This window comes from Oryzias latipes, chromosome 9 (assembly GCF_053564925.1).
Source record: "Oryzias latipes strain Hd-rR chromosome 9, Olatipes_Hd-rR_3.1".
Lineage (NCBI taxonomy): Eukaryota > Metazoa > Chordata > Actinopteri > Beloniformes > Adrianichthyidae > Oryzias > Oryzias latipes.
This window is the reverse complement of record NC_136245.1, coordinates 16,054,581-16,081,862: the sequence shown is the minus strand read 5'-3', so window position 1 is coordinate 16,081,862 and position 27,282 is coordinate 16,054,581. Positions and strand designations below refer to the sequence as shown.

Genomic DNA, 27,282 nt, shown 5'->3' with positions numbered 1-27,282 from the left:
GTGATACCAAAGACTTCTTTCATGCAAAAAATTCAAGACGTGTAAATTACAGAATAACTGGTTCATTAAAAAACAGAGGTACCAAAAGTAAAAGACGAATGTTTCAACATTTTCAGTTGTTATATTATCATTTTTTTTTAAAAGCTGCAAGAAAACTCAGGTTGCTATGACCACATTAACCACTAGATGGCGCTAATGCTTTACGAACACAAACCAAGACAGAAAAAAGATGGCCACTTAACCGGATAATGATAAATCATGTTATAAAATGGTTACGGTAGAACAGGGGTGGGTTTATATAAGTTCGCTTCCTTCCACTCCCTTTCAAGCAATATTTATTTATATGATTAATTATCCAAAGTTTGATTAGTTGTGGTACGAATCTATAACTGATGATTGTATTGTTTTTATGTATTATTCCTATTTGATTGCTTGAAATGAACCATTTCAATTCAATTCAACTTTGGAAATGTGTTGAAAAATCACTAATCCTTCCTCTTGAATGTTTATCACAAAACCTATTTATATTATGTTCACAGATATGTCTTCATTTCACTTCCAACTTTTATAAATGTCACCCGCGTAAAAGCGCAAAATAATCCATCAAATGCTTTAATAGGTGGTTTCTTTCACCTCTCACTTAAACCTCATTTTGAAGAACTTTTTTGCAGTTTCACTAGTCTGTTTTTCCCTTACTGCAAGTTTTCAAGTTATTTCAAGTCACTTCCTGTTTTTGTCTCTCCTTGTACAAAATGCATTGGGGTAAAACATCTGTAATTATGGATTCAATGATGTTTCCTAAAACATTGTTAGACAAACACTAACCTATTATATCTACATTATCTATTGCTCTAGTGTTTCTTTGGAGTCTTCCTGGCAATACCCATTTCCCAAAATGACCATTAATGTATCTAAGAATCCAAATGTGCATTTTAATTATCCATTATCTGAGTTAAGAATTGTGCCTAAAAGAGCAGAACCAAGAATTTCCGTTTTTCCACAATCTTTTATTTTTGAAAACACAATAAACTATACATTCATTCAAAAGTTTAAATTGACTTTTATAGCTGTAATCACACATCAGTCATTTCTCCTTGGATTGATCCCTTGTATGTCCGTGTTGTAGCAGACATAAGAGCATCGATGTCTCGAATGGCTTTAGAGGTATTTTCAAGAGCTTCAGCAATGCAGTCGTCATTCACAGGCTCACAGGTGACCTCAGCAAAAGCGTCTTTGAACACTGCACACTCGTCCTCCCTTTTTGGCACACGGCTGTTTTCCAGCAGGACTGGATGCAATATGTTAAAGAGTTATCATCTGTTTATGTATATACACACACAATACTGAGTTGGAACATTTTGGAACTCATTTTAAAAGAACACGCTGAAAGATACAATTGAATCGCGTTATCTTCTCCAGTTCTGCAGCAACAATACATGACCTGAAAGAGAACAGAAAAGTAAGATACCCATATAAAGTAAGATGATGAGGAAATACTTCCCTTACCGATTATCTGCTCCATGTGTCACATTCATCTGTTGCTCAACAGTCACAGAGCTGCATGGATTTTTTTCTAATGTTCCAGATTCATAACTTTTTTTGCTCTGCAAATAAAAGCATGCATCACACTGTTACCCAAATAGAAGTTTACTTTATGGGTAAACACTGGACCAGTTGAGGTACCAGTACCTCTTGAAGGCAGCTGGGAGAGGCAGGGAATTTCAGTAACTGCTTGGCCTGGTTATAAATAGCAAGGATCCTGTAAAGAAGCAAAAAAAAAGTTGGGAGTGTGTTAAAGATCTGAAAAATGTTGAAGACTTTAAACGTGTTGAACGTCTGCTAGAGATCTCACCTATTTGCACGATTCACAACAGAGCACACGGAGTACATCTGTCCGTGTACATCAGGTGGAAGACTGTTTAAGTGGTAAGTGAGCTTTTTTGCCTGCAGGAAATCAAACGATTGAATGAAAATTGAACAAGCTGGTAAAAAAAAAAAACAGCCTTTAAAATATGTTGTATAAAATATGTTTATGATGCAAGCTGACCTGCTTCGACTGAAGATCAAATTTGTGATGGGTAAAATAAGAATTGCTGATGCCAGTAGAACGAATGACTGATCCATCTCCAGGGCAAATCTCAATGCCTGTTCCACTCAGTATCCTAATAACAAGCAACATTTATTGCAGAACTGGACATGTCATGTCAGTGCAGCACTAAATAAAAGTTTATTTTTCTCACCTCATGCACTCAGCATCAAATTCTACCAAAAAAAACAAGATATATGTGCAACTGATGACCTGCTGAAATGCTTCAAAACCCACTCCGATCATCTTTTGTTTTATTGTAAAAGCATTCCCAGTGGTCTTTTAATTATGATTATGCCCTTTTTAGACCATTTTTTTTTCAATTTGTCATTTTCTAGGATTTAGTTTCTGCAGAACGGCAGTAGTTCATTAAAATGTTTTTACCGCTGAGTTGTAGGCAGGACCCCTGGCACAGAGTATGGTAAGCCTTCTCCCATTTCCCATCATCTCTCTATTTACACTCTCTCCAACTGGCTTACAGCCTCTCACAACCCTAACCTGATCTTAGTGCTATAACAAAAAGGCTGCGCAATATTGGAGCTATCCAGCCGTACAGTTTTGAGCCACATGCCAGCTCAGACGAGGAAAATGAAGACGCACATGGATCTAGTTGTCTTAAAGTGGATGCATCAGAATGGAGTTTGTGGCCTTTGCAGGTTCTACGTTACATGTCCAAGCTTTTCCAGTGCATTTTTTCATCTGTTCCTGATTCACAATGATTTGTACAAAGAAATACTCAGATTTGCAATTTTAAACTCAAATGCTCTTTTTTTATATGTCCTTCATCATGAGGAAAATGCTGCAAAAAATGGGATTTTCATCAGAGTGAGTCCTTAAAACAAACCCTGAAAAGAAGCATAACTACCTGTAAATAATTCCTTGACACCACACTATTTTCACAAGGTCTGTTGGAATGTCTGATACCTTTCCTCTGACCAATGGATCCTTCACCTTCCACCTAAAACATGGACATAAGAGCTGAGACATGAACCATTACTATGAGGGAATTGAGCCAATTTATCAACCAAACCTGTGCCAATGAGGCAGTGGACATGTGAGAGACAGTGCCTGAGGGAGTTGGGAAATTCTTTCCTCACAAGGCATATCGGATGTTTCCCTGTTGGTCCCTGTAGAAATGCTCGAGTCTGACGCCTCTACGTCTTCAGAAAAATGAGACATCCAGTGATGGCGGACCAAAGACAAAGGGTAGGCCCATGTGGGAGAGAAAGCACTGCAAGAGTGATGCTGGACAACTGTGGCGGATTGAAACATCTGTATCGGTTTGGAGGAGAGAACACAGTAATCACACTTTACAGCCTGAGATAGATAAAAGCAAATGTTTAAGAAAAAGCATTACCTTCTCTGGAGCAGGAGTGACTTTTCCAGTCTTATCCGACTTTGCGCTCACTCTACTCTGACTCAGCATTTTAGTGCAATCCTCTACACTGTTAAAGATCAGACTGCAGGCTTGTGTCTGACTGTCTGTGCCGTCCAAACACTGCAAACCGGGACGCTGACTTTCATCCCGACTCAAGCTGCATGTGAACTCCACCGAGAACGTTTCACCTGAGGGTGACAATATCAACGCGGCTCGGTCCTCCTCCGACTTAATCCCAATCTCACCCCCAGGTCTGTCCTCAGCCTGAAAGGATGACCTCTCAGGCCACTGAACACACTGTTCCACAAAGAAAAACCCCTACAAAGGATATGTAAAAGGGTTAGATATACACTAACATAAAAGGAGATAATAGTAGGAGGACATATAGCAATGATAACCTTCTTTTTGTCAGCAGAGATGAGTTCTTCTGGCAGATACGGTCGACTTGCATAGTTATTTCTAAATTCTAAGGCAGCAACAACCAGCTCCTGTGTAAACAAACGACAAACGTTAAGTAGTCCTGATTTTAAAACAATATTCCACTGAAAACAAGCTATTACATGAAAATGTTCTTTTTTTTTAATAATCAGGAGGAATTCAAAAAGGCACTAACAAAGAAATCCAAAAGTATGGTCCAAATATTGCAGAACAATAAAATTATATAAAATATAGGGCTTACAAGAACATTTAATCTTTTAAAGGAAATGCATTTTTTTTCTATTCTATGTTTAATAAGATAATAAAATAATTTAAACCTCAGGACTGTTAAATTTTGATGTGCCAGTTTTACAGTATTTGTAGTGTTTTCTTGATTCATCGTCATGTTGATAAAGTTTGGGGAGGGAAAAAAAACAAGTAGTTTAAAAGAAACAGAGTGAAAGAAACCCGGAAGTGCACCTTGTATGCACTGACAGTGAACCTGGTCCTCTGTCGTACTCTCTCTGTGGGCTGTGGAGGATGTCCGCGAGGGTCTGCGGGTTTCTCCAGCAAAAATTCACTTCCGCACGAGGACAGCTGCAACCGCGTTCCGTCTCTGTAACGAACATCCACTGACTCGTCTTCATACATTATGATTAAACTCACTCCGGCGTCGGTATCCATCCCTTCGACTGGGTCATTCACACATCACGCTGTTACCACTTTTGTAAACAACGTCACGAGAGCTTGTTCGCGCGCTCAACTAGCGTTCCCGGATGCTCCTTCGTCGACCTGGATTTCTTAAAAAAAAAAAAAAAGGAAGAGCTCATGTGACATCCATATTTATTGTAAAAATCAAGAACTAGTTTAAAATGTTAAACTGTCTTAATGACATTTATCGGGTTTTCACCAATTCTATATCCAATTTACTTTTAACAATCAATTAAAAAACGAAACCAAAAAACAATACAACAGGTGAGAGAAAACATTATACATACTGTGCAAACTACACATCTACAAACAGCATCACAGTTCAGAGGTTTCAATGATCTTTTGAACATTTTTTTTTATTTCAAACTCAAATTGAAAAATAAACACAAGAGTTAAAAATAGACAAAACAAAACAAATGAGCTTGAAAAGAAGTGGGTGGAAGAACAATCCTGTGTGGTCCCACCCCTTTCCCCGACACCTTATGCTGGGCATATTTCTATTTACAGTTTTTCTCTCTCATAAAATTCAAATTACTTTCAGTATGACACCTTTGCAAAACAGACATTTGCTTATTTGTTGTTATTGATAATTTCTAGCCTTGTAATGTCCATCAGTGACATCTTGTATGTTGTTTTGAATACAAGTAAACTTTTACTTTGTTTTAAACATTCATTCATCCCGTTCGATAAATCCACAGCACAAATTGATAAGCACATTTTCTTTTTTGTAGTGCGATTGCACTGCTTTTCAAAGTTCAGCTGTTATCTTAAATCGTAATCCCCATCTCTGTCCTTGCACATTTGTTGTATGTTTACTGGAAGGAAGTTGTTTCTGGCTTTAAAGATAATGAGTTTCACTAGTTACCATCATTTCAATAAACCAGACTTTAAAAAAAGTGTATTCATATGTGTCCCAAATCTGTGTATCATTCATTCATTTGCTTTTCAAATAAAAATAAAAAAAATGAGAAAACGATTCGTTTTTCCTTTTTCTATATGACCACTGTTGAGGGTCATATGAGACAACCATCACAGAAACCGATGAACTGGTTTACACTTCAGCAGCAGTGGTCCTTGAGATGCTTGGTTATCCTGATATTACAGGACAGCACTGAAGCACTCATCCTGATAGCTCAGGAACAAGCCCTGAGCACCAGAGCGATAGAGGCTCAGATCTACCACACCAGACAAGACCCAAGGTGTAGGCTGTGCAAAGAGGCGCCTGAAACAATCCAGCACTTAACTGCAAGGTGTAAGATGCTGGCAGGGAAAGCATTCATGGAGCGCCACACCCAAGTGGCTGGAATAATATACAGAAACATGTGTGCAGAATATGGAACTGAAAAGCCCAAAGCCAAAATGGGAAACACTTCAGAAGGTGGTAGAGAATGAGGGAGCAAAGACCCTGTGAGACTTCCAGATCCAGACTGACAGGATGGTAATGGCAAACCAACCAGACATTGTAGTGGTGGATAAAGAACAGAGGAAAGCCGTTGTGGTGGATGTGGCAGTGCCAAGCGATGGGAACATAGGGAAGAAGGAACATGAGAAACTGGAGAAATACCAGGGACTCAGAGAAGAACAGGAGAAAGCATGGAAAGTGAAGGTGACAGTGGTGGCTGTGGTAATTGGAGCTCTCGGGGCAGAAACCCCCAAGCTGGAGGAGTGGCTACAGCAGGTCGATGGAAAGACCTAAGACCTCTTAGTTCAGAAAATGACAGTGCTAGGAACAGCTAAAATACTGTGCAGGACCCCTCAAGCCTGCCCTGGCCCCTGGTGGACCCGAGCTTGGGTGAGAAACCACCCACACAAAAGCCTGAATTGTTATTAATGTTAAAGCATGTTTTAAAATAAGTATTTCCATGGATAAATTATGACATTTGTGATTTTGAAGTGAGCGTTTTTAACCGTGGGTTGTATTGGAGTTTATTTTTTATTTTTATTTCAAACACAAGATGACAATGAACGCAATAGTTAATAATAGACGGATTAAAAAAAACAACTAATGTGCTTGAAAAGGAGTGAACTAGAAGAAAAATCTTGTATTGTCCCATCCCTTTTTACAACACCTTACGTTATGCATGTGTTTAAGATATATGGTTCATAATTTCTCTATGAATGTCATATTAAATTTATTAAAGTATGTCATTGATATTACATTTTCTTGGACAACGCTTTTTTGTGAGAAGAAAATACTGTATAAACGTGTTCTACGAATGAAGTTAGACTGGACTGGACTTTTTTTTAAGTTTGTAAAAAATCAACAGTAGATGGCGCCAATCTTCTCTTGGCAGTAACTCGACATTTAAACCAACGAGGAAGAAGAAGGACTATAATTTAAATGGTATGATTATAGTTTTTTTGAGCAGGACCAGGTTTTATGAGGAGAATTCAGGGGTGGTTTTTTTGTTTTCTTTTTTTTTGTTAGGTAGTCCCCACTCTGACCCACACTCCAACACAGTAGGTGGCGGTAATGCACCTTCACGTTGGTGCCTCCCGCCGTTAAAGCCACAAGAAGAAGAAGAAGGAGGAGCACTTTAACAATACTACGATTGGCTCGTATCTCTCCTCACGAACTAAGCCGCTTACATCACTGAATCCATCGACTTTAAATGGCTGTATGATGATTACGCCGCTACTTTTCTCTTTCTCAGTCGCGACACTGGAGCTGCAATGAAGGTTTGACATTCTCATCCAAACCATCATAATTCAGTCATAGCTCTGTGGAGATGATCGCTAGCACTGCAGTGCAGGAACTGTCTATGTTAGCTAGTAGAAGAGTCGTAGCCTTCTTCGTGTTGTTGTGCCGGAGAGCTGATGCTCTGTCATATCTTCATTGTCAAAAATATTTAGACGACACTGCGATTGTATTGATAGCGACATTTAATTATGATTATGTGGCACAGGTCATTTATTTGAAAACCTTTTGTTAGTCAGTGTTTACCCGGCGGTACATATTGTTCCTGCTTTTAATTGTTTTTGATTGTTTATATTATTGGAGTGCTTCAAGGTTAGTCTAAAATCTTCAATTGTCTCTATAAAAACAAAGGAAATCTGCGTCGTAACCATCATGAGTCACAAACTTCCATTGCAAGTAAATAGTTGGTTTTCTCCTCAGGCAGGGGCCTCGTCCGTGTGGGCTTCATGCTGTGGTATCTTGAATGAAGTCATGGGAACCGGGGCCGTCAGAGGTCAGCAGCCAGGGTTTGGCGCTGGTGCGGGGCCATTCAGGTTTGCCCCCAGTGCTGGCTACTCAACGTACCCTCCCACGAGCTCAGGAAGCCCCACGCTGGTATGCAAGGCCTGTGGTCAGGCCTTCACAGTCTTCAGGAGGAAGGTAGGCTTTTCAAGGAGAATGCATCCTTTCCATCTCATATGCTGATGTGAGCACAAATGACAAGTATTTGCTTTACGCTAGGGCTGCACGATATGAGGAAAACTCAGCAAAACAACCAAAAACATCATTTCAATTTCACTGCAATGGTTCAATTCAAATAAGAGTCAACAGAACTGAAATGGGACTCCAAATGACCCTAGTGATGATGAACATAAGAGAAAAAAATGGATCTGTTTCTGTTAATCTGTTTGTGTACACTGTGTTGATCACATCAGCCCACTCTGTTGAATTGCAATGATTTTATTTGTTTTGCTTTTACTTGTTCTTTATTTTGTTAGGCACTACAGGCGGAAACATTTGCTATAACTCGGCATAATACATCTTTTAATGTTTTTCATGGGATCAAAATATCCACAGTTGCATTAAAAGTTGACAGTTATTCTATCTTTATACATGTGGATTAAACATGAAGCATTTGGTCTTTGCAGATCTATAATCACCATGGGACAACTGACATGGCTTGTTTTAGCAATATTTCAGACCAAATGTCGAAAATAAAACCAAAAGTCCCATGTGTCTTACTTGCACAAAAACTGCACAAACAAATCCTGATTATTGATTTATGTAAGTAATTTTTTTTTTATGATCAGCCTTCTGATATCATAAAAAAACACTAGGCTTGATTACTGATGTGATCTGATTTTTGGAAACCTAAATAAATCGGACCTCCCCTCAATTTTAGTCAGTCCTCTAAATTTATAAATGTAATATATTTTGGTAAAAGAAAAATATGTTTACCTTTCAACATCCAGTTCAGTTAATATTCCTGTCAGTCTGAAAGCAAGTCAAAAAACGAACACGTCTTAATGGTCAATAGCATGAAATTATAAATGAATTATGGAAAATGTATACTGTGACATAAATAAACCCGGAGTTTAAAAACGTTGAATGATTTATTTTTTGCCTTTGTAAAAATAAAATGACAATATCTAAACCAAAACTATTTAGCATTCCTCTGCCATGCAGGTGAACAGGAATCTCTGATTGCTCCTCTTTCTTCTGCAGCATGTTTGCTGCGACTGCAGGAAGAGCTTCTGCTTTCTGTGCTGCGTGCTGCAGGAGAACCTGCGCATCTGTGCCACTTGCCATTTACTAAAGGCTACCGCCTTTCAACGTCCACGCCTCATGCGCCTGCGTGTGAAGGACCTGCGTCAGTACCTACAGCTGCGAAACATTCCCACTGATACCTGCAGGGAGAAGGAAGACCTAGTGGACTTGGTGCTTCGTCACCAAGGCATCGAGGAAGAGGAGGAGGACGACCCTGACGCAGCCAGCCTTCGCTCGCGTAGCCTGTACACCGCAGCCCCCTCCACCACACAGTCTGCCTCCGAACTGTCAGCCTTTGCTGCCTCTCAGGAGGAACCTCTCAGCAGAAGCGACAGCTCTGACACCAACCAGGTAAGGGTCAACCTTAATGACAAAAACTATCTGAAGAGAAGAAGAAAAACGGTGTCACTAGTAGTTTTGACAGCTGTTGCTGCTTCTTCTTAACACAAGTTGGACCTGTTATGCCATCTTGCAGCAGTTTCCTTTAGGGGTCGTCCATAATTTTCATTGTTTTCACGTTCCCCCAAACCCTACCCCGAGAAGAGAGGGTTAGAACTCTGCAGAACCTTTTTAATTTTTTTACGATTGTCAGCACTGAATTTGAATCGAGCAGACTTTGAGTTTTGTCAAGACCTTTTATCGTTGGTCAAAATACAATAGGTGAGGAAAAATAAACCCTAAATCGTGGACATCTTTACACATCACAAGGGTACGCACAAGTTCACTAAAGTCTCACTGTGATGGAGAAGCTGTCACTGGTGCAGGAGAGCACCTTACCAATTCTATTCTATTCTGACTGTCTGCATGGATTAGGCTGTCCCCGCAGCACTGCAGTGCATACGCAAACAAACATGCGTGCACAGGATTGACTGTCACCGTAAAACGCTGTCAAACATGCAACCATGCTTGTTGGCCATTCCACCTTGTGCTTCACAAAGTTTGTAGTGATTGCCAAAGGTGCACACTTGGTAAAGCACATGTTACTAATGCAGTAAGATCCTGTAGATTAACCATTGTCCGATCACCACACATACACTTGAAACCAGATAACAGGAAATGATGTCGACACAAACTCTCATGTCAAAATTGTTTCTTAGTAGAAACGAGTTTTATTTACTAAATGCTCCTGTTGCTGATTTTAAATAATAATAGAAAATAATAGTCTAATTATTTTAAGTTTTAGTTTAAAAGGACTGTTCATAAAGGGACAAGTGAGTCTTTTGGGTCAGCCTTGTATGTTTATCAGTAGGTAACAGCTGAATTTAGGAGTATTTCTTTTTGTTTTTCTTTTTTCTTTCTTTAGCCACTGAAGCGAGGCAACGCTTTAGACCTTTTAATGTATTTTTTTTGTTTTTTTGGATATTTCTAAAACACATTTACTAGAGTCTCGGTTCGGTTGTCAGCTTGGTGTGTTTCTATATTTGTCTAAAGCAAAGAAAGTCTTTAAAGTAGGGGAGTAAAAGTTAGGGTCATGAGATGAACCATGTTGAAAACTTTCTCTGGAACGAAAAGCCATCTAGTGTTTTTTTTTTTTAAATGATAATGAATGGATGACCTGTGACACAGCACAGCAAGGGTTGCAAACCCACAACAATCTGTGCGAATTAGGCTTTAAACTCCAACTGACTGTAGAAAGGAGGCTTATGTGTGCGATGTCAGGATCCACTATAAATACTTGTACCTGGGCTACTTATAGAGCCCTAAGCTTTTCTATGAAGGGAAGGTACAGCGTATTGTTTCTAATGTCGAAGTGAGCCACCTGAAGAGTATCTAATGATCTGGTGCCTCCTGTGCCCACCTTAATGTTTGTCGTTACCTGTTGTTATGCAGGACATGGGGGATGCCACATCAGTCTCCCTCCTTAACTTGGATCCAAATGAACACACTCCTGAGGTGATTTATGTCCTTTGTACCACCACCATCATCATCATCATCGTCATCATAAGCAAAGTGATGGCAGTCCATCTGTTTGTCCTCCTTGCATGTCTACCTCATCCTATTCAGTGTCATGGGGGATTGTTATGCAGTTTTTAAAGCGATATTTATCCTTTCAGACAAAAAAAACAAGAACAGAAATGAGAAATTTTTGTTTTTATCATTAGAAAGTTTTTGTGGACTTTAAGTATTTGGCAGTGTTGAGTGTCTTTATTTTATATATAAATATATATATTTTTTAGGGGAGTCCTCAGATGCGCCGTCGTGCCAGAGCGTCCCTCTCAGACATCTCCAGTCTGAGAGACATCGAGGGTCTGTCTGTCAGGCAGCTCAAAGAGATCCTGGCCAGAAACTTTGTCAACTATTCAGGGTGCTGCGAGAAGTGGGAGCTGGTGGAACGCGTCAGCAGACTGTACAGAGAGACAGAGGAAAACAGGAAATCATGTACGGATTTGAGTTTTTGTTTATTAGTTTACAGATTCTTAATCCATTCTTTACACTTTTTGTATGTAAAATGATTGAGTTGCTAATATAATTTCCCCTATTAAGTTTCTTTAGTGAGTTTAATTAACTCTTTTTGTTACAGTGGAAAATGTGAGCAGTACAGTAACCTCAGGTAAGATGTCACTCATGTTTGCTCTAGTCCTGTCCTCTCCGGATAAAACGCTACACACTAATACAGCCTCTTCTTCCTTTTCCTTATTAATTATGATGATCGTGATAATAATAATAACAGTAGCATAAGTGGCTCAAAAGAAGAGCTACATTTATGTCATGTTTGCTTTGCTTCTCCCACACTAAAGTGATGGCCTTTCCGCCTCCTATCTGCAACGGTGCCATTGGAGGTAAGGCTTACAGCGCCGTGGATGCCCCCCCCCCTCTACCCCCTATTTTTGTAAATGCAGAGTCACATCCTTACTCCATATGTAATAATTGTGGAGTCTTCATCAGTCATTCATTCATCTCTTGTCAGTACGTAGTCCTGATGACTGAGTGCTGCTGTGACAGCTTTTTCGGATCATCTAATTCACTTGGGTCCATTCATGAAGAGACTCATCTGTACGCTCTGAGATCACACTCCTCCTAGTGATGTGCACTAATCCTGCAAACGGGATTATATTTCCTCCCCAGTGATTATGATTGATGTTGTCATGGAAACGTCCAGATGCATTGACTTTTTGAAAGAGATGGTGGGCATGACATCATGCACTGCATCAGATTCTGTAGTCTGTGGATGATATATATATATATATGTATATATATATATATATTAGCCATGTCTCATATCAGGTTCTTCAGAAGTCTTCTCACCTCTGCTGTCTTCTTACTTCCTGTCTTGCAGACGGGGAAATCTGTCCGCTCACGATTCGCGACGACAATCTCTGCAGGATCTGCATGGATGCCACGATCGACTGCGTTCTCCTGGAATGCGGCCACATGGTCACTTGTACAAAGTGCGGCAAAAGGATGAACGAATGCCCCATCTGCAGGCAGTACGTAGTGAGGGCCGTGCATGTCTTTAAGTCCTAACACACAGCTGCAGCATCCGTCTCCGAGAGGGATGGTACCGTAACCTAATGATACAGCTCATGAACTCTGAATCACAAGAAAAAAATGATTTTACTGGATGTTTGTACTTCTCAAAGTCTTATAGTTTGCACACTAAAATGTATATATTATTTTTTTTACAAGAATTCTTTTCAGAACAGGACTGTAACTTCAGATCGACTCGCTGTCTTACCTAAATGTTTGGCCTCGTCAGATTTCACAAAGCAAAGAGTGAGTGACGCGCATGACCTGCAATCGTTTTCACTGAAAATCATAATTAGTTGTTAATACTGTGTTTGCTAGGTATAGCTTTGGTCCACTCACTGTACAGCTGATGCACGTGAGCTAGCCGAGGGGCAGCAGACTCGTACTAAATCTCAAAACAGGAGAGCAAACAAGGTGCCAAACTAAAAAGGGGATACTCCTTTTTCTTTTCAGCTATGCAGGGGAGGGGGGTGATACAAGTCTCTACTTCGAACACAAACATTTTTTTTTTAGGCTTTGTGTTTAATGCACCAACACTTGCAACCAATTACATGCTATGAGAAGTTATCGAGCAAAGGTGTACAGAATTTTCCAACAGGCTGAAGTTCATTTAAAACAGCTCATTAGAAATAACAAATTCTGTTACGTTTGCTCTCTTTGTTCCTGCATTTGACGCTGTTGACCTCAGCCTCCTCCTGACACCACTGCTTCATCAGGAAGGCAAGGCCTTCACAGGTCTGTGCTGCAGTGGTTTAAAGAATAGTCCGATAATACGACCAACTCTGTTATGATTGGCAACATTTCTTCTTCTTCTTCCTGACGTTTGGTGTCCCACAAGCATCCACCTTGGTCCCTCTACTTTTTACATTTTTTAATTGGATTCTTTTCATAGCATAGTTTCTCATTTTATTTGCATGCAGATGATGTATAAATCTATCTGCCTGTCATGGCAGACTCTATAGGTACACCTTCAGATGTTGGGATGAGATGAAACTGGCTGCCTATTTTTAAAACCAAACTGAATGTATTGTGTTTGGCCCTCTCCAGCCTGCCTTATAGTGTTGGGCCTCATCTTGACGTACCGTTTGCTCACTCAGCCAGTCTGTGAACATTTCAATGTGGCTTTCAGTAGAAGTTTAACCACTTGGTTAATCATTAATGCTTTAAGTTTTTTTCCCAATTTTCAAAAGGGAAGTCCCTTTTTGAGTCACGATGACCTCCAAAAGCCATTCATGCTTTTTGTTGTTCCCAAATGGACTATCGTAACCGTCTTTATGTGACTGACACAAATGCAAACTGTACTCTTGTAACGTACTCCCTACACTGGCTCCCAGTGTGTTTTCAGACTTATTTTTACTTACTTGTTTCAATCGTTTTTTAGTGGTAAACTCATGGTTGAGGTCTAAGCATTGTGGGTGAATATTTCTCTCATTTTCCACCCATCAAAGTGTGCACTGCCACTGATCTGCCTCTTGTTTAGGATCCAATGAAAAACCTTTTATGTCAAACTGGTTTGGGGCATGATGGAACGTGATCACGTTTTGGACCATTTTTAATCAAAATTCATCATTTAGGCTTGATGCATTGTTATTTAGATTTACCATTCCGATATATTCTTTTATTTAATGCATAAAACATTGAAATAATTCTAAAAAATACCTGTCCATTGTAGCAATATTTTTTACCCTCTGATGCCATCTCCGGTCCATGTGAGCACTTGTATAGAGACGACAAATACAAAGAGGTGCTATCTTATTTAACCATCTTCCATGTTTTTTAGCTGAACTGGGAATGTGGAACTGAATGTCTAGCTTTGTTTACTATCGGTAATGAAATGAAGTGTGTAAAGCTAAGAGTTTATGTAGGAACCATGTATTGAACTATTTAAAGGTGTACCCGATAGCTGTGGTAGAGTGAGTATATAGAGAGAAATCAGTATGTATATTTGCATATATTGATCTATATCAGATGTGTGTAATTATATATAAATATGTCGCTGAAGCTGGATTATTTTTTACAAAGTTATACTAATTTTCTATTTGAAATGTGTTTCATCAGATTTTTGTTTTTCAGCAGATTATTCATCTTGAATCAGAGCATTACAAGACGCTTTTGGAAATTAAAGGATTTTTGTCCTAAATACCTCCACTAACAACAGTACTCGTATTTTATTCATTTCCCCCTAAAATCCACCTTATTGGTAATGAAGCTTATGTGGAACAAAAAACACTGCAACTTTCACATCACACATCCACACAACCATTCAGAGTAGTGTAGCAGTTTGCACTTTTCTTTCTTCATTATTGTGTTCAAAGTTTGGTCTTTGTATTTGGGAATGCTGAACTTTTTATTTTGTTAATTAAAGACTTTTTAAAAGCTTGTGTTATTTATGTGTGCAGAACATTTTTATGATCTCATTTTTGCTGCAAACTGAGAATTTGGAACAGTTTCTACTTTTTAACCTGACATACTTTGTTTTACTGGGACTTTTTTTCCCTGTTTTCTATTCTTTTAATGACAAGTGCATAATTACAAAACATTAAGATATAGGAAGAAATTGGGAAACAGCCATGGCTAAAACCCTTTTAAATATCTTATTTACATTAAGATGACTAATCTTCAGCCTGACTTTAACCTTCTGATTGACATGTTTAGTAATTTTATATTTTGAACAAAAGTGTAAATAAGTCACAATTATAGCTTTTCCACAAATACAAAAGTCCTCAAATGTATTTCTCTAGAAAAGTTTGGTTGGTGTAACACTAAGCTCAGATATTAATTCAAAACCCCTGGAAAGGTTTTCCTGGCTTTGAAATTCTCCATCTGGATCAGGACCACACATTAAAATGAAACTGTCTCTAAAGATTGACATGTCATTTAATGAAGTGTGTCTTTGCATTTCTTCATTGCTGAAGTTTCAGTTGTCCTATTTTTTCATACGTAGCAAATAACTATTGGTTTGAAGAAATTTTTACAGAGTTAACTTAAGATTATATATAAAAATAAATAAAAAAGTAAAAAAGAAATGTGATGGCAATTGTATTGAAGCCTGATTGTACTAAAAAATGTCAGCCTATAATAGGATCTAAAATTATTTAGACACAAAGTGGCTATTACACAATGATGAGTTACAAGCAAAAGCCAAAGAGACTCCGTTAGGATACAAATGAAAATCTTTTAATGCATTTCAGCACTTAATTTTAAGATTTACAAATATAAACAATATCACATTCACCTGAGGCAATAGAGGACAGCACAACACCCAAAATACAACAGGCAATGTATGAAGCAAGGGTTTGAATTTACAGGAATATTCACAAAGGTCATAATAAGATGCCACCATAGAAAACCAGACGCGTGGGCCTCGAGGTTTGTTCTGTCAACTTCCTTTGACTGACTTGTGGGAGTCAAATCCCACCGACTGCATACTGCCACAGGCTCAGAGCTGATAAATTAGATGCATTACTTTAACTCGTGTAAGACGGCTTCGTCAAAGTCACAGAATAAATACAAACTGTAATAAAAAAAATAAATTAATGTTGAAATATTGAAGAAAAACCCCTAATAAACAGAACACTCAACATTAAAAAGTATAAATGTAAAACATGAGGGTGTAACAGAATTTTACAGTTCGTTTACTATTTTATAATCACTGAAATACATTCCAAAAAAAGCAAAGTTGATGACCATTTAGTCACTTCACATGCAGTATTTAATATGATATGGAAATGAGCTGTCAAATGTTGATATTGGCACACTGATATGTGACGGCAAGAAGGATTCTCTGTTTTTCTATGCCAAACAGGCTCTGTGGTACTTACATGCCTGGAACACTAAACTTATGAAATGCTGCTTTTACAAAAATACAAATTTCAAAATTTGAAAAGGATAAAAATAACTCAGTTACTTACAACCACATCTTTAGAAAAGCACAGCCTTAACAGAAATACATGCATGCTTTTTCCTTTTTATCAGTTGAGTGAGAACCCCAGCTTTCTTTCCCTCGTTTCATCTAAGACAGTGATTCAGAGACTTATCACAGGACCGGTTGTTCCATTAAGTGCAAAGACAGACTGAACGCGTTTGTCCTGGTAGGAGCTAGCTGGTCTTCTGTAGGAGTTTCTCTTCTTTTAGTCTGAAAGGTACGCTCACTGACATCTCTGCAATGAACCTTTCGCAAGCCGTCGTGGTCACCTGCTTGCAGAAGCGGAGGTCGATCTGGCAGATGCTTCCACAGCGCTTGAAAAAGTTTAAGGAATGATCTGTAACTCGATTACAAACTGGAAAAAAAAGCACACAAACAAAAGAAAAAGAGAAGAAATCAGTTTTGCGTCTGCGTCAGTTTGATTCCTTTTCAGAAGGGTATTTTAAAAAGGTAAAAAAAAAATACAACAAATGTGACAAAACTTATATTTGCATTAAATTTCATTTTAAGTATTGGATTTTTAAAATTCCATCTAATATTCAAAAATGCTCCCAACTTAATAATTATAATGTTTTTAACCATGAAGCTATTTTGAGTTTCAGAGCTCTCACTTCTTAAAGAAAAGAGGTGATTCTGTGGCTGCTGGTACTGCTAACAGACATGTGTGGTGCTCAGAAGGAAAGCAAAAACAAATAACCCTAAATTTGGATTTCTGCATCTTGAACTAGATTTTTGTCATATTTAATTTTTACTTTTAATTAAACAATCACAAAAATATTTTGTTAAAACAAAACTGTATTTTTTGTAGACTACTACTAATACTACTAAGTTTGGCCTTAAAGTATATTTGGGTGACTTTAGTGGTTCTAAATCAGCTTATCTGTTACTAAATGTGACCATGACACGGATGAGGTTGTGGTCGAATGCGTAGGCAGCTTATCACATTAGATGGGGAGTAGTTTTGACTAAAAATGCTATGTATGCTATGGTTGACCTACATTGTCTCATTAATATCTGGCACGCCTAATGGTTACTTTTCTTCTTTTTTGAGTCAAATGTGTAACTTTTTTGAGTTAGTCATAACCTAAGGACAGATCTTTTGGGGGGGGGGTGTTAAAGCTTTGCCTATAACACTAAGAGATCTAAGGCCTTTTCCCTGACTTTAGGTTTTATCTTTAATATTTGACGACTGCATAATACCTCCACAAACCCAGGTGTTTCTGTCTCTATACTGCCGCCCTAACTTAACCTAAAGCCTTGGATCTCACCTGATAGGTTGATTTCTGTGAGGGAGTCTCTGGTTGTGGTCCCTGCTGCTGTAAGTAAGTTAACAGACTGGTCATTAATATGGTTGCAGTAACTCAGGTCCAACCTGGACAGCAAAGGCATCTGCCGACTTATGAGCCGCAGGGACGCGTCGGTGATGTCCAGTCCTGCCAGCCGCAGGTCCTCCACGTTCCTCAACTTGCAACAATTGTCCAACTGACCTGTCACACGGTTACACAGAGCACCAATCAGTTCACTTTCAGAGTCATTGCGGAATCTCAAATTATCCAAAAATTGTTTCAACTTAAGTTTTAGTCCTAAGAAGTTTTTATTTCCTGTTCCACAGCTCAGTTTGGTGCAACGGTAAAATAGAAAAGAAACTATTTTTGGGGAGAAAAGTGAAAGCACCGTTTAGCCTAGATATATAAAGATGAAAAAAAAAGCTGACAATGCTGCTGCGGGACACGCATGACCGTTTCAATACGACTGGAGCCACACAGAAACTAGTTCAACAGGACAGCAGAGGAACTGGAGTTCTCTAGTGGTGGTCAAAATGATTTCTAAAAACATATTTTGGCATTTTGGACGCTCAGAAAAAAAAATATTTATTGTAATTTACGGTATGTCAAAAGAAACCTCACAGCTAAGCTCAAATGGAAAAAAAGAGAAACTTTTTCTTTTTGGAAAGTGGCAAAAAAAGAACATTGTAACACATGACTTAAAAGACAGAGTGTTTCAAATGTATTTAAATATAGACAATTAGGGCAGACCTATGAAGGTCACAATGTGAAAAATGTTCAGTGAGATTTTTTTTTTACTGTCGATAAGTATCCTGACCGCATTCCTTCCTTAGCCTTTTCCTTCTTCAGGGCTCAAATATTTTCTGGGTTATAAGGCAGACGGTGCTTCGTGCACATCTTTCAGATGGCACTGATAAGTCGACTGAGGAAATAGTTACTTAATTTCTAGGCTTAAATATCCACCAACAGCTGCCACAAAACTTTATTCAGTGGATACATAGATGTTTCAAAAATAAAAAAAAGCACAACTTTTGTTTCTTTAAAATGGGATCTAGGCAAAAACAAACATTTTTTTCCAAGTATGACCTTATTAAAATGTTCTTCTGAGTCTCTATTAGGTAACACTTTTCCCAAGGTCACCCTCCAGTAGTAAACAATTCTCTTCTTAAACTTGTTGCACCCTTTCCTGGTTTTGTTTTCAAACTGTTCCAACAAGTTTCAACTTGAGCAGCACTTTTTTTCCCCTCTGCTGTATTGATTTGTCACTCACTTCCTCATAGCACATCTCCTTTTCTTTGCGTATTGTGTGGTTATGTTCTAACGTTTGGTTTGTTCACTTTTTGGCTTCAGTAAAGGATTTTTTTCTGCACAGGGAAAAGGAATTGAATCTTCTTAGTCAAGTTGATTCTTTCTGTGAGTTTGCTGACTCACTACGATTTAAAAAAAAAAAGTGACTTTTTATTCAAAGTCTCATTTCGTTATATTTTTTTGAAAGAAATCTGGTTATATTTATTTTTTCTTTGATGATTCTGAATGTCATTTAGTGCAGTAATGTGTCTAGGTGTCACAGCATACATGATAGTACAGAAAAACACTACTCAGCGCTTTAGCTTTGGTTGTACCTGGTCTGTTATCTGTAGGCGGTGAGAGGAGGTCCCTCATCTGGGCATCTTTGAGGCCTTCCACCCACTGTATATCGAGGGTGCGCAGCAGAGGGCAGCTGGAGGTGCAGAGTGCAGAAACAGCCGCCCAAGAACAGCCTGACAGCTTCAATACTCGCAGACCTGAACCACAGAGCAGCTTTTAAATACAGGTGCGGCACTAATGTCACGGGGAAACGTTTGCTTCTAATCACACTCACCTGGTAACCTGTTAATAAGCCAGCTGAGCTGCTTTTTAGAAATGTTGGTCCAACTGAGATCCAGGGAAACCGGCTGTCTGCGGACGATTCCACTGAGCATAAGGGGGGTGATTGACGTACAGCGGTTCAGATCAATCTTTGTCCAGAGTCGCTTATCACAACACCTAGAGTGCAGAAGTTGATATTTAAGAAGCATGTCAATGAAAAAATGTAACGTGGTATCTTAGGTTGAACATAAAAAATGTAAAGTTGAGCCTGACAGTGTCCATCGCCCTGGCAAGTTAAGATTATTTCACTTTTTGTTAAAAAAGAAATGTTGCTTTTTCTGCACAAAGATGTGTCTTATTGTTATTGTCTCGTTTCCAATCAGAAAAAAATGTGGTTAAATAAAAGTCACTTAAGGTCAGAACCTGCCAGAGTTCCGAATAGTTTCAGGCTCGACTGTAAAGGTGCAGTGTAGATGTACCATCTGTTCCACGTCTTGCACACTCTCATGCAGACACACAGCTCCTGGTGTGTGAGGTAGCTGAATATTTTCATCCACACCTCCCGTTGCATGACATGCGCTTTCCCGTCTTTCAGGGGCAGCCTATCAGGAGGCGGGCTTATCGGAGGGGGCCGAACGACGTGCCGTTCCATTTGGACACACTTGGGCGGAGAGCGTGGCGGGACTGGCCGTGTTGTTGGGGTACTACGATTAAAACCGAGCGGCGTGATCCGACTTGGGTAAAAGTGCCGCAGTTCCCAGGGGGTCCCGTTCATCTCTTTGGTCTTGAGGTGGGACCGTTGATCAGAGAGCTCGTTCCCGTTGCGAAACAGCCGCTTGGGCTCCTCGTTTTCCATTTCTGGCTCCACTTTGAGAGGCTGTCGGTTCTCGTTTGCCAAAGAATCCTCTGTCTTCTGGATTTCTTGGTTCAGTTCTTTGCTCAGTTCTCGGCTCAGATCTCTGTTAGGCAAGCGGCGCTTACGCCGCGCTTTGGGACGGTGGCCCTTTTCCTGCGTCTCGCTGCCGCCCTCGCTGCTGGGACCGGCCTGTGGAGAGCTGCAGTGTGACTGGTCGCTGTCGCCAAGCGGTGTTTTGATGGAGGGATTCAAGTGGTCAGTCTTTGTGTCCTTGTAATCCCATTCGTCTTCAGTATCTCCGAACCGCCCTTTCCTACCTATGCTGCTCCGGAATTGAGGCTCCCTTACTTCGTCATCGTCTTCCTCATATGTGTCTTCATCATCCTCTTCGGTCTTGATTTCCTGTGAAGTTAGAAAAAAAAATAAGAGTCTCTGCTCCTGGATTCAAACTCTTAGAGAGACAAGTCAAACTTCTGAAGAATGTGGGCAGACACAAACCTTCCTCTTCACACTGAGATCCTCCTCTTCATCATCATCAAACAACTTCCTCTTCTTCCTCAGTTTGTCCTCAGGCCTGGAGTGTGGCAGGTTGCTGGGGGAGAGCAGAGGTGGCTGCCGGTGGATCGAATCCTCTGGTCTGTGTCTTGGCGTTTCCTCCCGCTCCGGCTTCCTTTTGGACACGGACGAAACGTCTCCTTCCTCTTTTCCAGGTTTCTGTTCCCGCAGCAAGGAGCCGGGGAGGTTGGAGGCGTATTTGAACCCCGGACCCCTTTTTTGCTTCAATACCAAAGGGGACAACAATTGCAAAACGACTTTATACCTTCAGCCTACAAAAACCAGGAAACTCAGCACAAAAAAATCCATTAATGTTTAAACTTGCTCTGGTGACCAAAATATAAAGTCATTGCTCTTCTGCTTCTGTGACTCGCATAGCTATGTGTGAATGACAAAGCAAACAAATGAGTAAACAGGAACTTGGTTAAATACAAAACTGATGAAACTCAAACACAAAAAAAGGGAAAAGAAGAAACTTGTCCGACAGTAAAACAAGTTCTTTTGTGGAAACGTTGTTTCTGAAATACTTGGAACAGAGATTTAGAAACTGTGGTGCAATCATTATCATCCCAGTCACACACATTTCTACTCACTTTTCCGCTTTTCCCAGCATGGTTGCACTTCGGACATTCCCAGCAGTTAGGAAGTTCATCGTTCACCACTCCTGATGCATCACTCACCTGAAGCAAAGAAGGAGAACGCACACGGTCTTAATCCAGACCTCAAACTAACCAAATTATACAATCGGCTTCTGTACGCATGTGAGTGCGAGCGTTCAACAGGACAGAGGCAGTGAAAGTAGAGAAAGACAGTTGATATGTTGGTCAGCACAACTGAACCAGAGCTGGAGTCTGAAGTTTTCCTTTAGGGATTACATGAAGGAAAAGTACAAACAATCAAATATCTTCTCTGAACTATCCTACATGTGTTCAAAATGTGAAGTACACAATTAGGCTTGTGAGACAAAAACACATCACACAAACCAAGAGAGCGGAAAAGAGCCCCAAAAAAAACTAAAGGTGTGATGTTTAGAGCAATAAAAAAAGACATGGTATTTGTATTCTGATTTGTCCCCCCAATCTTACAATAAATGCACACAAACAAAAATGAAAACCCTGAACAGCATTTTTACAATCCAAAGCGTGTGCTATTGAAACAATGATTACCACACGCCAGGCTGCACATGTCCTGTGTGCATTTCATTTACTATAGTCAGCTTTTCCTTTAGGACAGTACTGAGTATGAATCACATCATACAATACTTCTCTACTGTTCCAGCCAGTCAAACTTTGCAACAGTATAATTATAATTACAGGGGTTGATGTTTTAAACTCAATTTCAGCATCAAATTGACTTAATTGCCTGAAGCACAAATGCCTGGATCACTTCTGTGGTATTAAAATGATCTGAAATTCATCCGACTCACACATTAAGTGACGGTTGTAATTACTCAACAGAGTTGCTCAACAGTTACAAGTCGGGTTTCAGTACCTTGAGGCAGTTGGGATGAACAATCTCGTTGCAGATGGAGCACTCCATTAACATAAAGTTGAATTTGTCCTCATCGTCTTGAAGTGTGTCCTCCTTCCCTGCCTCTTTGCAAACAACACACACTGCAGTGTGGGGCAAGACGGGCTGCAGAAGAAAAAAAAAAACATGCCTTCATTCTTTCACAATAGTATCATCAGTTGTATTTATTGTCAGATGCAATCATTAAATATGAGACATCATTTTCTTTGAATGCTGACTTACTGCAATGCACTGCCTCATGATGCAGGACTGCTTCATGCGCCCCGGTCCACCAAACTTCTTCATGTCCTTACAAAAGTGACACTCTCCACATTCGGTCCGCAGACACGCCTCACACTTACGGCAGCGCGTCCTCCTCCGTCTGGCTCCAGACGTGCTGCGGTTGGACGGCAGCTTAACGGTTGACGTCCCCATCTTGGGTTTGGGCCGGTTAGCTGCCCGCTGCTGAAAGACAAACCGTTCAGGTTTAACTGGAGAGAAGTGTGATAAATGGTGTGAAAAATAAACCCAGGAAAGGGACCTATAGGACATGCTGATCTTTTCCTTTTTAGCTGGGTACAATAATTATTTAATGATGCAAAATATACAGTACAAAATCTGCAGTAATCATTATTTAGAAATGGATTTTTAACATTTTCATTTAAAGACTCCATTGAATCAGTTCAGCTGTAAATGACTGTGAATGTAAAATAAAAACAATGAATTTATTTAGCCATAAAGCTAAATTTTTAAAAAAGCCAAAAGAGTCAATCACAGCCATATAGAGTAAAATAAATTAATAAATAGAATTCCCTGCACCGAAATGCTGCAGTCACTCAGATGACAACAGCCGCCGATTCTCCTTTGATCTATCAGGAAATCACTAAACAGAATTATGACATGGTTGAAAAAAATAATCAAATCTTTGTATGCGTTGCATTTTTCTGCTTCTTCCCAGCGGCCACAATGTGACTACAAAGGGACTATGAAGAAAAAGACTAATCATAGACCATGACAGTCATCTTACTCTAGCAAGAAGGGTTACCTTGGCAACACATTTGCCTTCCTAGTGGCAAATGTTTGAATATGGGCCTGAGAGAGAGATGGTTAAAAATAGGCTCATAAGAGGCGGTTATTGTTTTATTTGAGGCCGTGAACATTTTCCAGCTGTCATTTCTGCTTATTATGGGTAACAAAGACACGTCCCACGTGAAATGGATAAATGTTGTAGCTCAGTTGCTGATTGTTGAGCTTTTCTTTCAAACAACAAGCCGATTTCTCCACTCCAACAAATTCATTTCCCTCGCTGTGGGCAGGTATAACAGGTACATTTCAATAGAAAGAGAACAGGTTTGTCCGGACTGTCTACATTCTCAGCAGCTGAAGTTTAAATTTGGAAGAAGACAAGCGACAAAAGTAGAAATGTACCAGAGTCTTTTCGAAGAAAACCAACAGTGTAATAACAAACATGTATAGCATCGTCCTTCTTGTTTAACAGTTCAGCATAGATCTTGCTCTGAGAAGGATTTTGAACTTCTACAGATTAGAGATATTTCTTTTTTTTTTTTTAAGTGTGAGGAGGGTTTTCTTCATGCAAACACTTTCAGGAAGGAAATGTGAGAAGCTCTTACAAACAGACATTATGTCAATAACAGTTTGTCCAGTGTCACTGTGTTTGTATGCTACTTTCTGCAAATTATTTAGATCATAGGCTGAACTACTTTCTAACCGAGCGAGAGGAGAGCAAGGTGTTGACAAAAGAGACCTTACGTTTTATAGTCCTACTGAGAAATATTGGACTAAAATGAACATCTCCTGAGCGTAGACTGATCCGCTCTGTTGTCCTGCAGTGAATGGATGACTTGTGCAACATGCACATCTCACTTTTAACAACTGTAGCTTGATAAATGGATCTCAATGTATTAACTTTGCTTAATACATTTTTTTAGATCAAAATTTCAAAACTAAGTGTCAGGTTGCAAATGTCTCAAATTCCCACTTGCAAAACATTTGAACTCTTTCATAAATGAAAAACCACTAACACAAAGTTAGGGACACACGATAACACTGGAGCTGAATACAGCTTCGTTGTGTCCTGAGATGCATTTCAAAAAAAACAAACTAAAGCACACATTGGTTATCAGCTGACTTGTTCTTACTGTAACTCTAGAACAATACGTCAGGAATTTAGGATTGTTGCCAATGACTATAAACAAAAAAAAAGAAAAGCCATCCACAGCCCTCGCACTGGACATCAGTGGGAGAAAGTCGCAAGGCTCATTACAGGATTTCTTCGAAAGGCATGTGCGGCTGTCTCTGACCATGTGTCTCAAGTGACGATTTCAAACTTTCATTCGTGATTAAGCGTTAGTGGGTGTTGTGGATTGAGATGATGTAAGCACAATAAAGTGACTTACACATCACATATTTTTATGGCTGATTGTCAAGCCAAGTATCTCCTGGCGACTTGTGCAATACACTAAAACAGGGAAGGTTAGTTGTGATTCATGCTGTGCTGTGGCTGCACTTAATCCCACAAATGTTCACCTCTAATGTTGACATGAACACTTTCCCTAGAGCTGCCCTAACTCCTAAACCAAGTCCCGGGCCAGTGAATGGAGGGGACCTCTGCTCCTCAGTTCTGGAACCACTGGATCAACAAGCAACAGAAGTAAGAGCTACTTCATTGTTCCCTCTCCCCATCCCCCTCCTAGGTCCCTGCCCCAACAACGTTTTGCCTAAAGCCTTCTTAAAGGCGCAGAGTGGTGGGACAAGTTTTGGGAGTGGAGATTTGTGCCAACAAACAAAACAAAACAAAACAAAACAAAAAAAAAGAATCAAAACGGTACATTTCCATTGCAGCAGGTGAGTGTGAAAAAGCAGAACAGTCCAACTGCTAAGGGGTTGGGGGGGGGTTCTGGCCACAGCAGGAATTTTGAAACATGATTGGATGAAGCTGCTGAGTAGTGGAGATGGACAGTAACAAAATGGGTCAGTTCTGGATATCATGATAAGAGGATCTAAGGGGGAAAAATAATTAAATATACACTGTTATTCGGACACTCGGTAATTTATCATTTCAAATGATTGGAATGTGTTAGTTTTGTCCCCTAATTAGACTCGTAAAAGACGTTTAAAAAGACGATGTACTCCTTTCAACCTGACTCACATAAACACAAGAGCGGGTGGAACGTCAACCTGAAGTAAGCGCTAAAAAAACGCTTTCCTTTTGTCTCGGTACTCCGGTTCAGCTCATAATAAGGTATAGTGTTGCTCTAATAAAGTGTAAAAACCTTTACCTGCTCAGACTCAGACTCGTATTCCTCATCCTCTCCACTCATTGACAAGGCCATGACTCTCCTCTCTCATCGCTTGTGAACAGCAAACGAAACTAACATGGCTGAACAAACCACCAGATCAGCCCGTTCCCCCTCCTTCACGTCATTACGAACGTGCCATCTTCACGGACCATGGGAAAAATCAGTGCTGTGTTATCTAATCAACCTCTGCTATTCCCTTTATTTAAACCAGGCAACTGAGAAAGATCCTCATGAAATCTGTAATTACATTTATGATTTTACGTGTAAAAACAAACATATGAGCTAAGGAAATCCATATTTTACCGGGTAAAATCGTTAAGTTAAAATGGTACGACAGAGCCAACAAATGCTGTCCTGCTGTACAACGTGAATGCAGCATCACTGTTGCAGGAAGTTAAGATAGGCAGGTAGGACATGACAGTTCACTCAGACACGTCGAGTCACGGTGCCACTTTCCTTATCTATTTTATTTTTTTTATTTTTAAAGGGAGTGGTGGCGGTAGTATTACTGAACATTCATCGTGCAAACTGTCCACTACTTTTCGAAATAAAGGATATTTTGCAAGCATTGATTTAGTGTAGTAATTCACAATAAAAGCATGTCTAGTACTAGTGTAGTGGGCATGCTAAAAAAGCACACCTAATGTGGCTATTGTTATTTCTTCTCCTGCTGCCATAACCATTTTGATTTGTTTTTTGCCTTGCCTTTGCCTAGTTTTTTTTTTCTGTATGTGCATTCATAACGTTTGTTTGTATGTGAGCATAAAAAAAGCGACACACACAGGGATTATTACTATCATTGTTGTTTTGTTTTATATGTTTGTTTAATGTTTTTAATTGTTTCTTTATTGCAAAACTGAATGTGAAATTCTGTAAATTGAAATATGTGCAATAAGGTTTATTGGGGAAAAAACATTTTGATGTATTTATTTTCCAATTATCTCGGAAAAAAGCATATTATTCTTCAGGCATAGAAAATGATCATTAATGAGTCAAATATCAGAATGAATACGCAAATGTGGTCAGTTCCACTCAAAATTAAATTTAGCACTGACCTATTCAGATAATAAACAAAACATTTTATATATGAGACACTTTCATTTAAAATACACTTTTTTCATGAAGAAATGAAAAGGTTTTTTTCTATTTAAAATAATAAAAATTAGGCCCATGTTTCCTTGTCTGAGGAACAGCGGTGACATTTATAACAGTCTCCTGTTTTATCTGTGCATGCTGAGTGCATCAGCTGCAGGATCCTTCTTTAAAGATGTACTCTGTCAACAGTCTTTCAAAACTCAAATTATACGGAAAAGAACCTAGTCAGCACCATACTTGAAATACTTTCACTTATATTGTTTCAAGTTTGCATGCTTGAGATGCTAGAAGTCTTTCATGTGTTTAAAAAAATAATTTTACTGTGGAGTAAATACATTTACTGAATGATACAATATCGTGAAAATCCATGTAAAATGCAAATTA

General features: G+C 39.3%; 3 protein-coding genes across 11 annotated transcripts; 1 reads left to right on the top strand and 2 right to left on the bottom strand.

The window, feature by feature from the left end:
- Positions 1-986: 986 nt before the first annotated feature.
- c9h5orf34 (chromosome 9 C5orf34 homolog) lies at positions 987-4,704 on the bottom strand. Its single transcript, XM_004072702.5, has 11 exons — positions 4,362-4,704; positions 3,863-3,952; positions 3,444-3,782; positions 3,117-3,358; positions 2,952-3,044; positions 2,048-2,162; positions 1,853-1,944; positions 1,690-1,759; positions 1,507-1,604; positions 1,395-1,441; positions 987-1,288 (listed from the first exon to the last, which is right to left on the bottom strand). Exons 1-11 carry the CDS (start codon positions 4,563-4,565, stop codon positions 1,074-1,076), a joined length of 1,605 nt encoding a protein of 534 aa, XP_004072750.1. The 5' UTR covers positions 4,566-4,704; the 3' UTR covers positions 987-1,073.
- A 2,195-nt stretch (positions 4,705-6,899) lies between these two features.
- On the top strand, positions 6,900-14,880 carry rnf34a (ring finger protein 34a). Of its 4 annotated transcripts, XM_023958593.2 has the most exons (8): positions 6,900-7,271; positions 7,711-7,929; positions 8,995-9,387; positions 10,867-10,929; positions 11,214-11,415; positions 11,558-11,587; positions 11,775-11,816; positions 12,314-14,880. In XM_023958593.2, exons 1-8 carry the CDS (start codon positions 7,266-7,268, stop codon positions 12,499-12,501), a joined length of 1,143 nt encoding a protein of 380 aa, XP_023814361.1. In that variant the 5' UTR covers positions 6,900-7,265; the 3' UTR covers positions 12,502-14,880. The 4 variants fall into 4 exon arrangements, with proteins under 4 accessions (XP_023814361.1, XP_004072567.3, XP_023814362.1 ...); XM_004072519.5 differs by lacking the exon at positions 11,775-11,816; XM_023958594.2 differs by lacking the exon at positions 10,867-10,929 and having other exon boundaries at positions 7,103-7,271.
- A 779-nt stretch (positions 14,881-15,659) lies between these two features.
- kdm2ba (lysine (K)-specific demethylase 2Ba) lies at positions 15,660-26,186 on the bottom strand. 6 transcript variants are annotated; one of them, XM_011479393.4, is made up of 10 exons: positions 25,783-26,186; positions 22,727-22,948; positions 22,466-22,609; positions 21,568-21,654; positions 20,918-21,205; positions 20,043-20,821; positions 19,577-19,740; positions 19,338-19,499; positions 17,698-17,916; positions 15,660-16,784 (listed from the first exon to the last, which is right to left on the bottom strand). In XM_011479393.4, the coding sequence occupies exons 1-10, from the start codon at positions 25,834-25,836 to the stop codon at positions 16,603-16,605; spliced, it is 2,301 nt and encodes a 766-aa protein (XP_011477695.1). In that variant the 5' UTR covers positions 25,837-26,186; the 3' UTR covers positions 15,660-16,602. The 6 variants fall into 6 exon arrangements, with proteins under 6 accessions (XP_011477695.1, XP_078808879.1, XP_078808877.1 ...); XM_078952753.1 differs by having other exon boundaries at positions 17,802-17,916; XM_078952751.1 differs by having other exon boundaries at positions 20,918-21,196.
- Between the last annotated feature and the right edge of the window lie 1,096 nt (positions 26,187-27,282).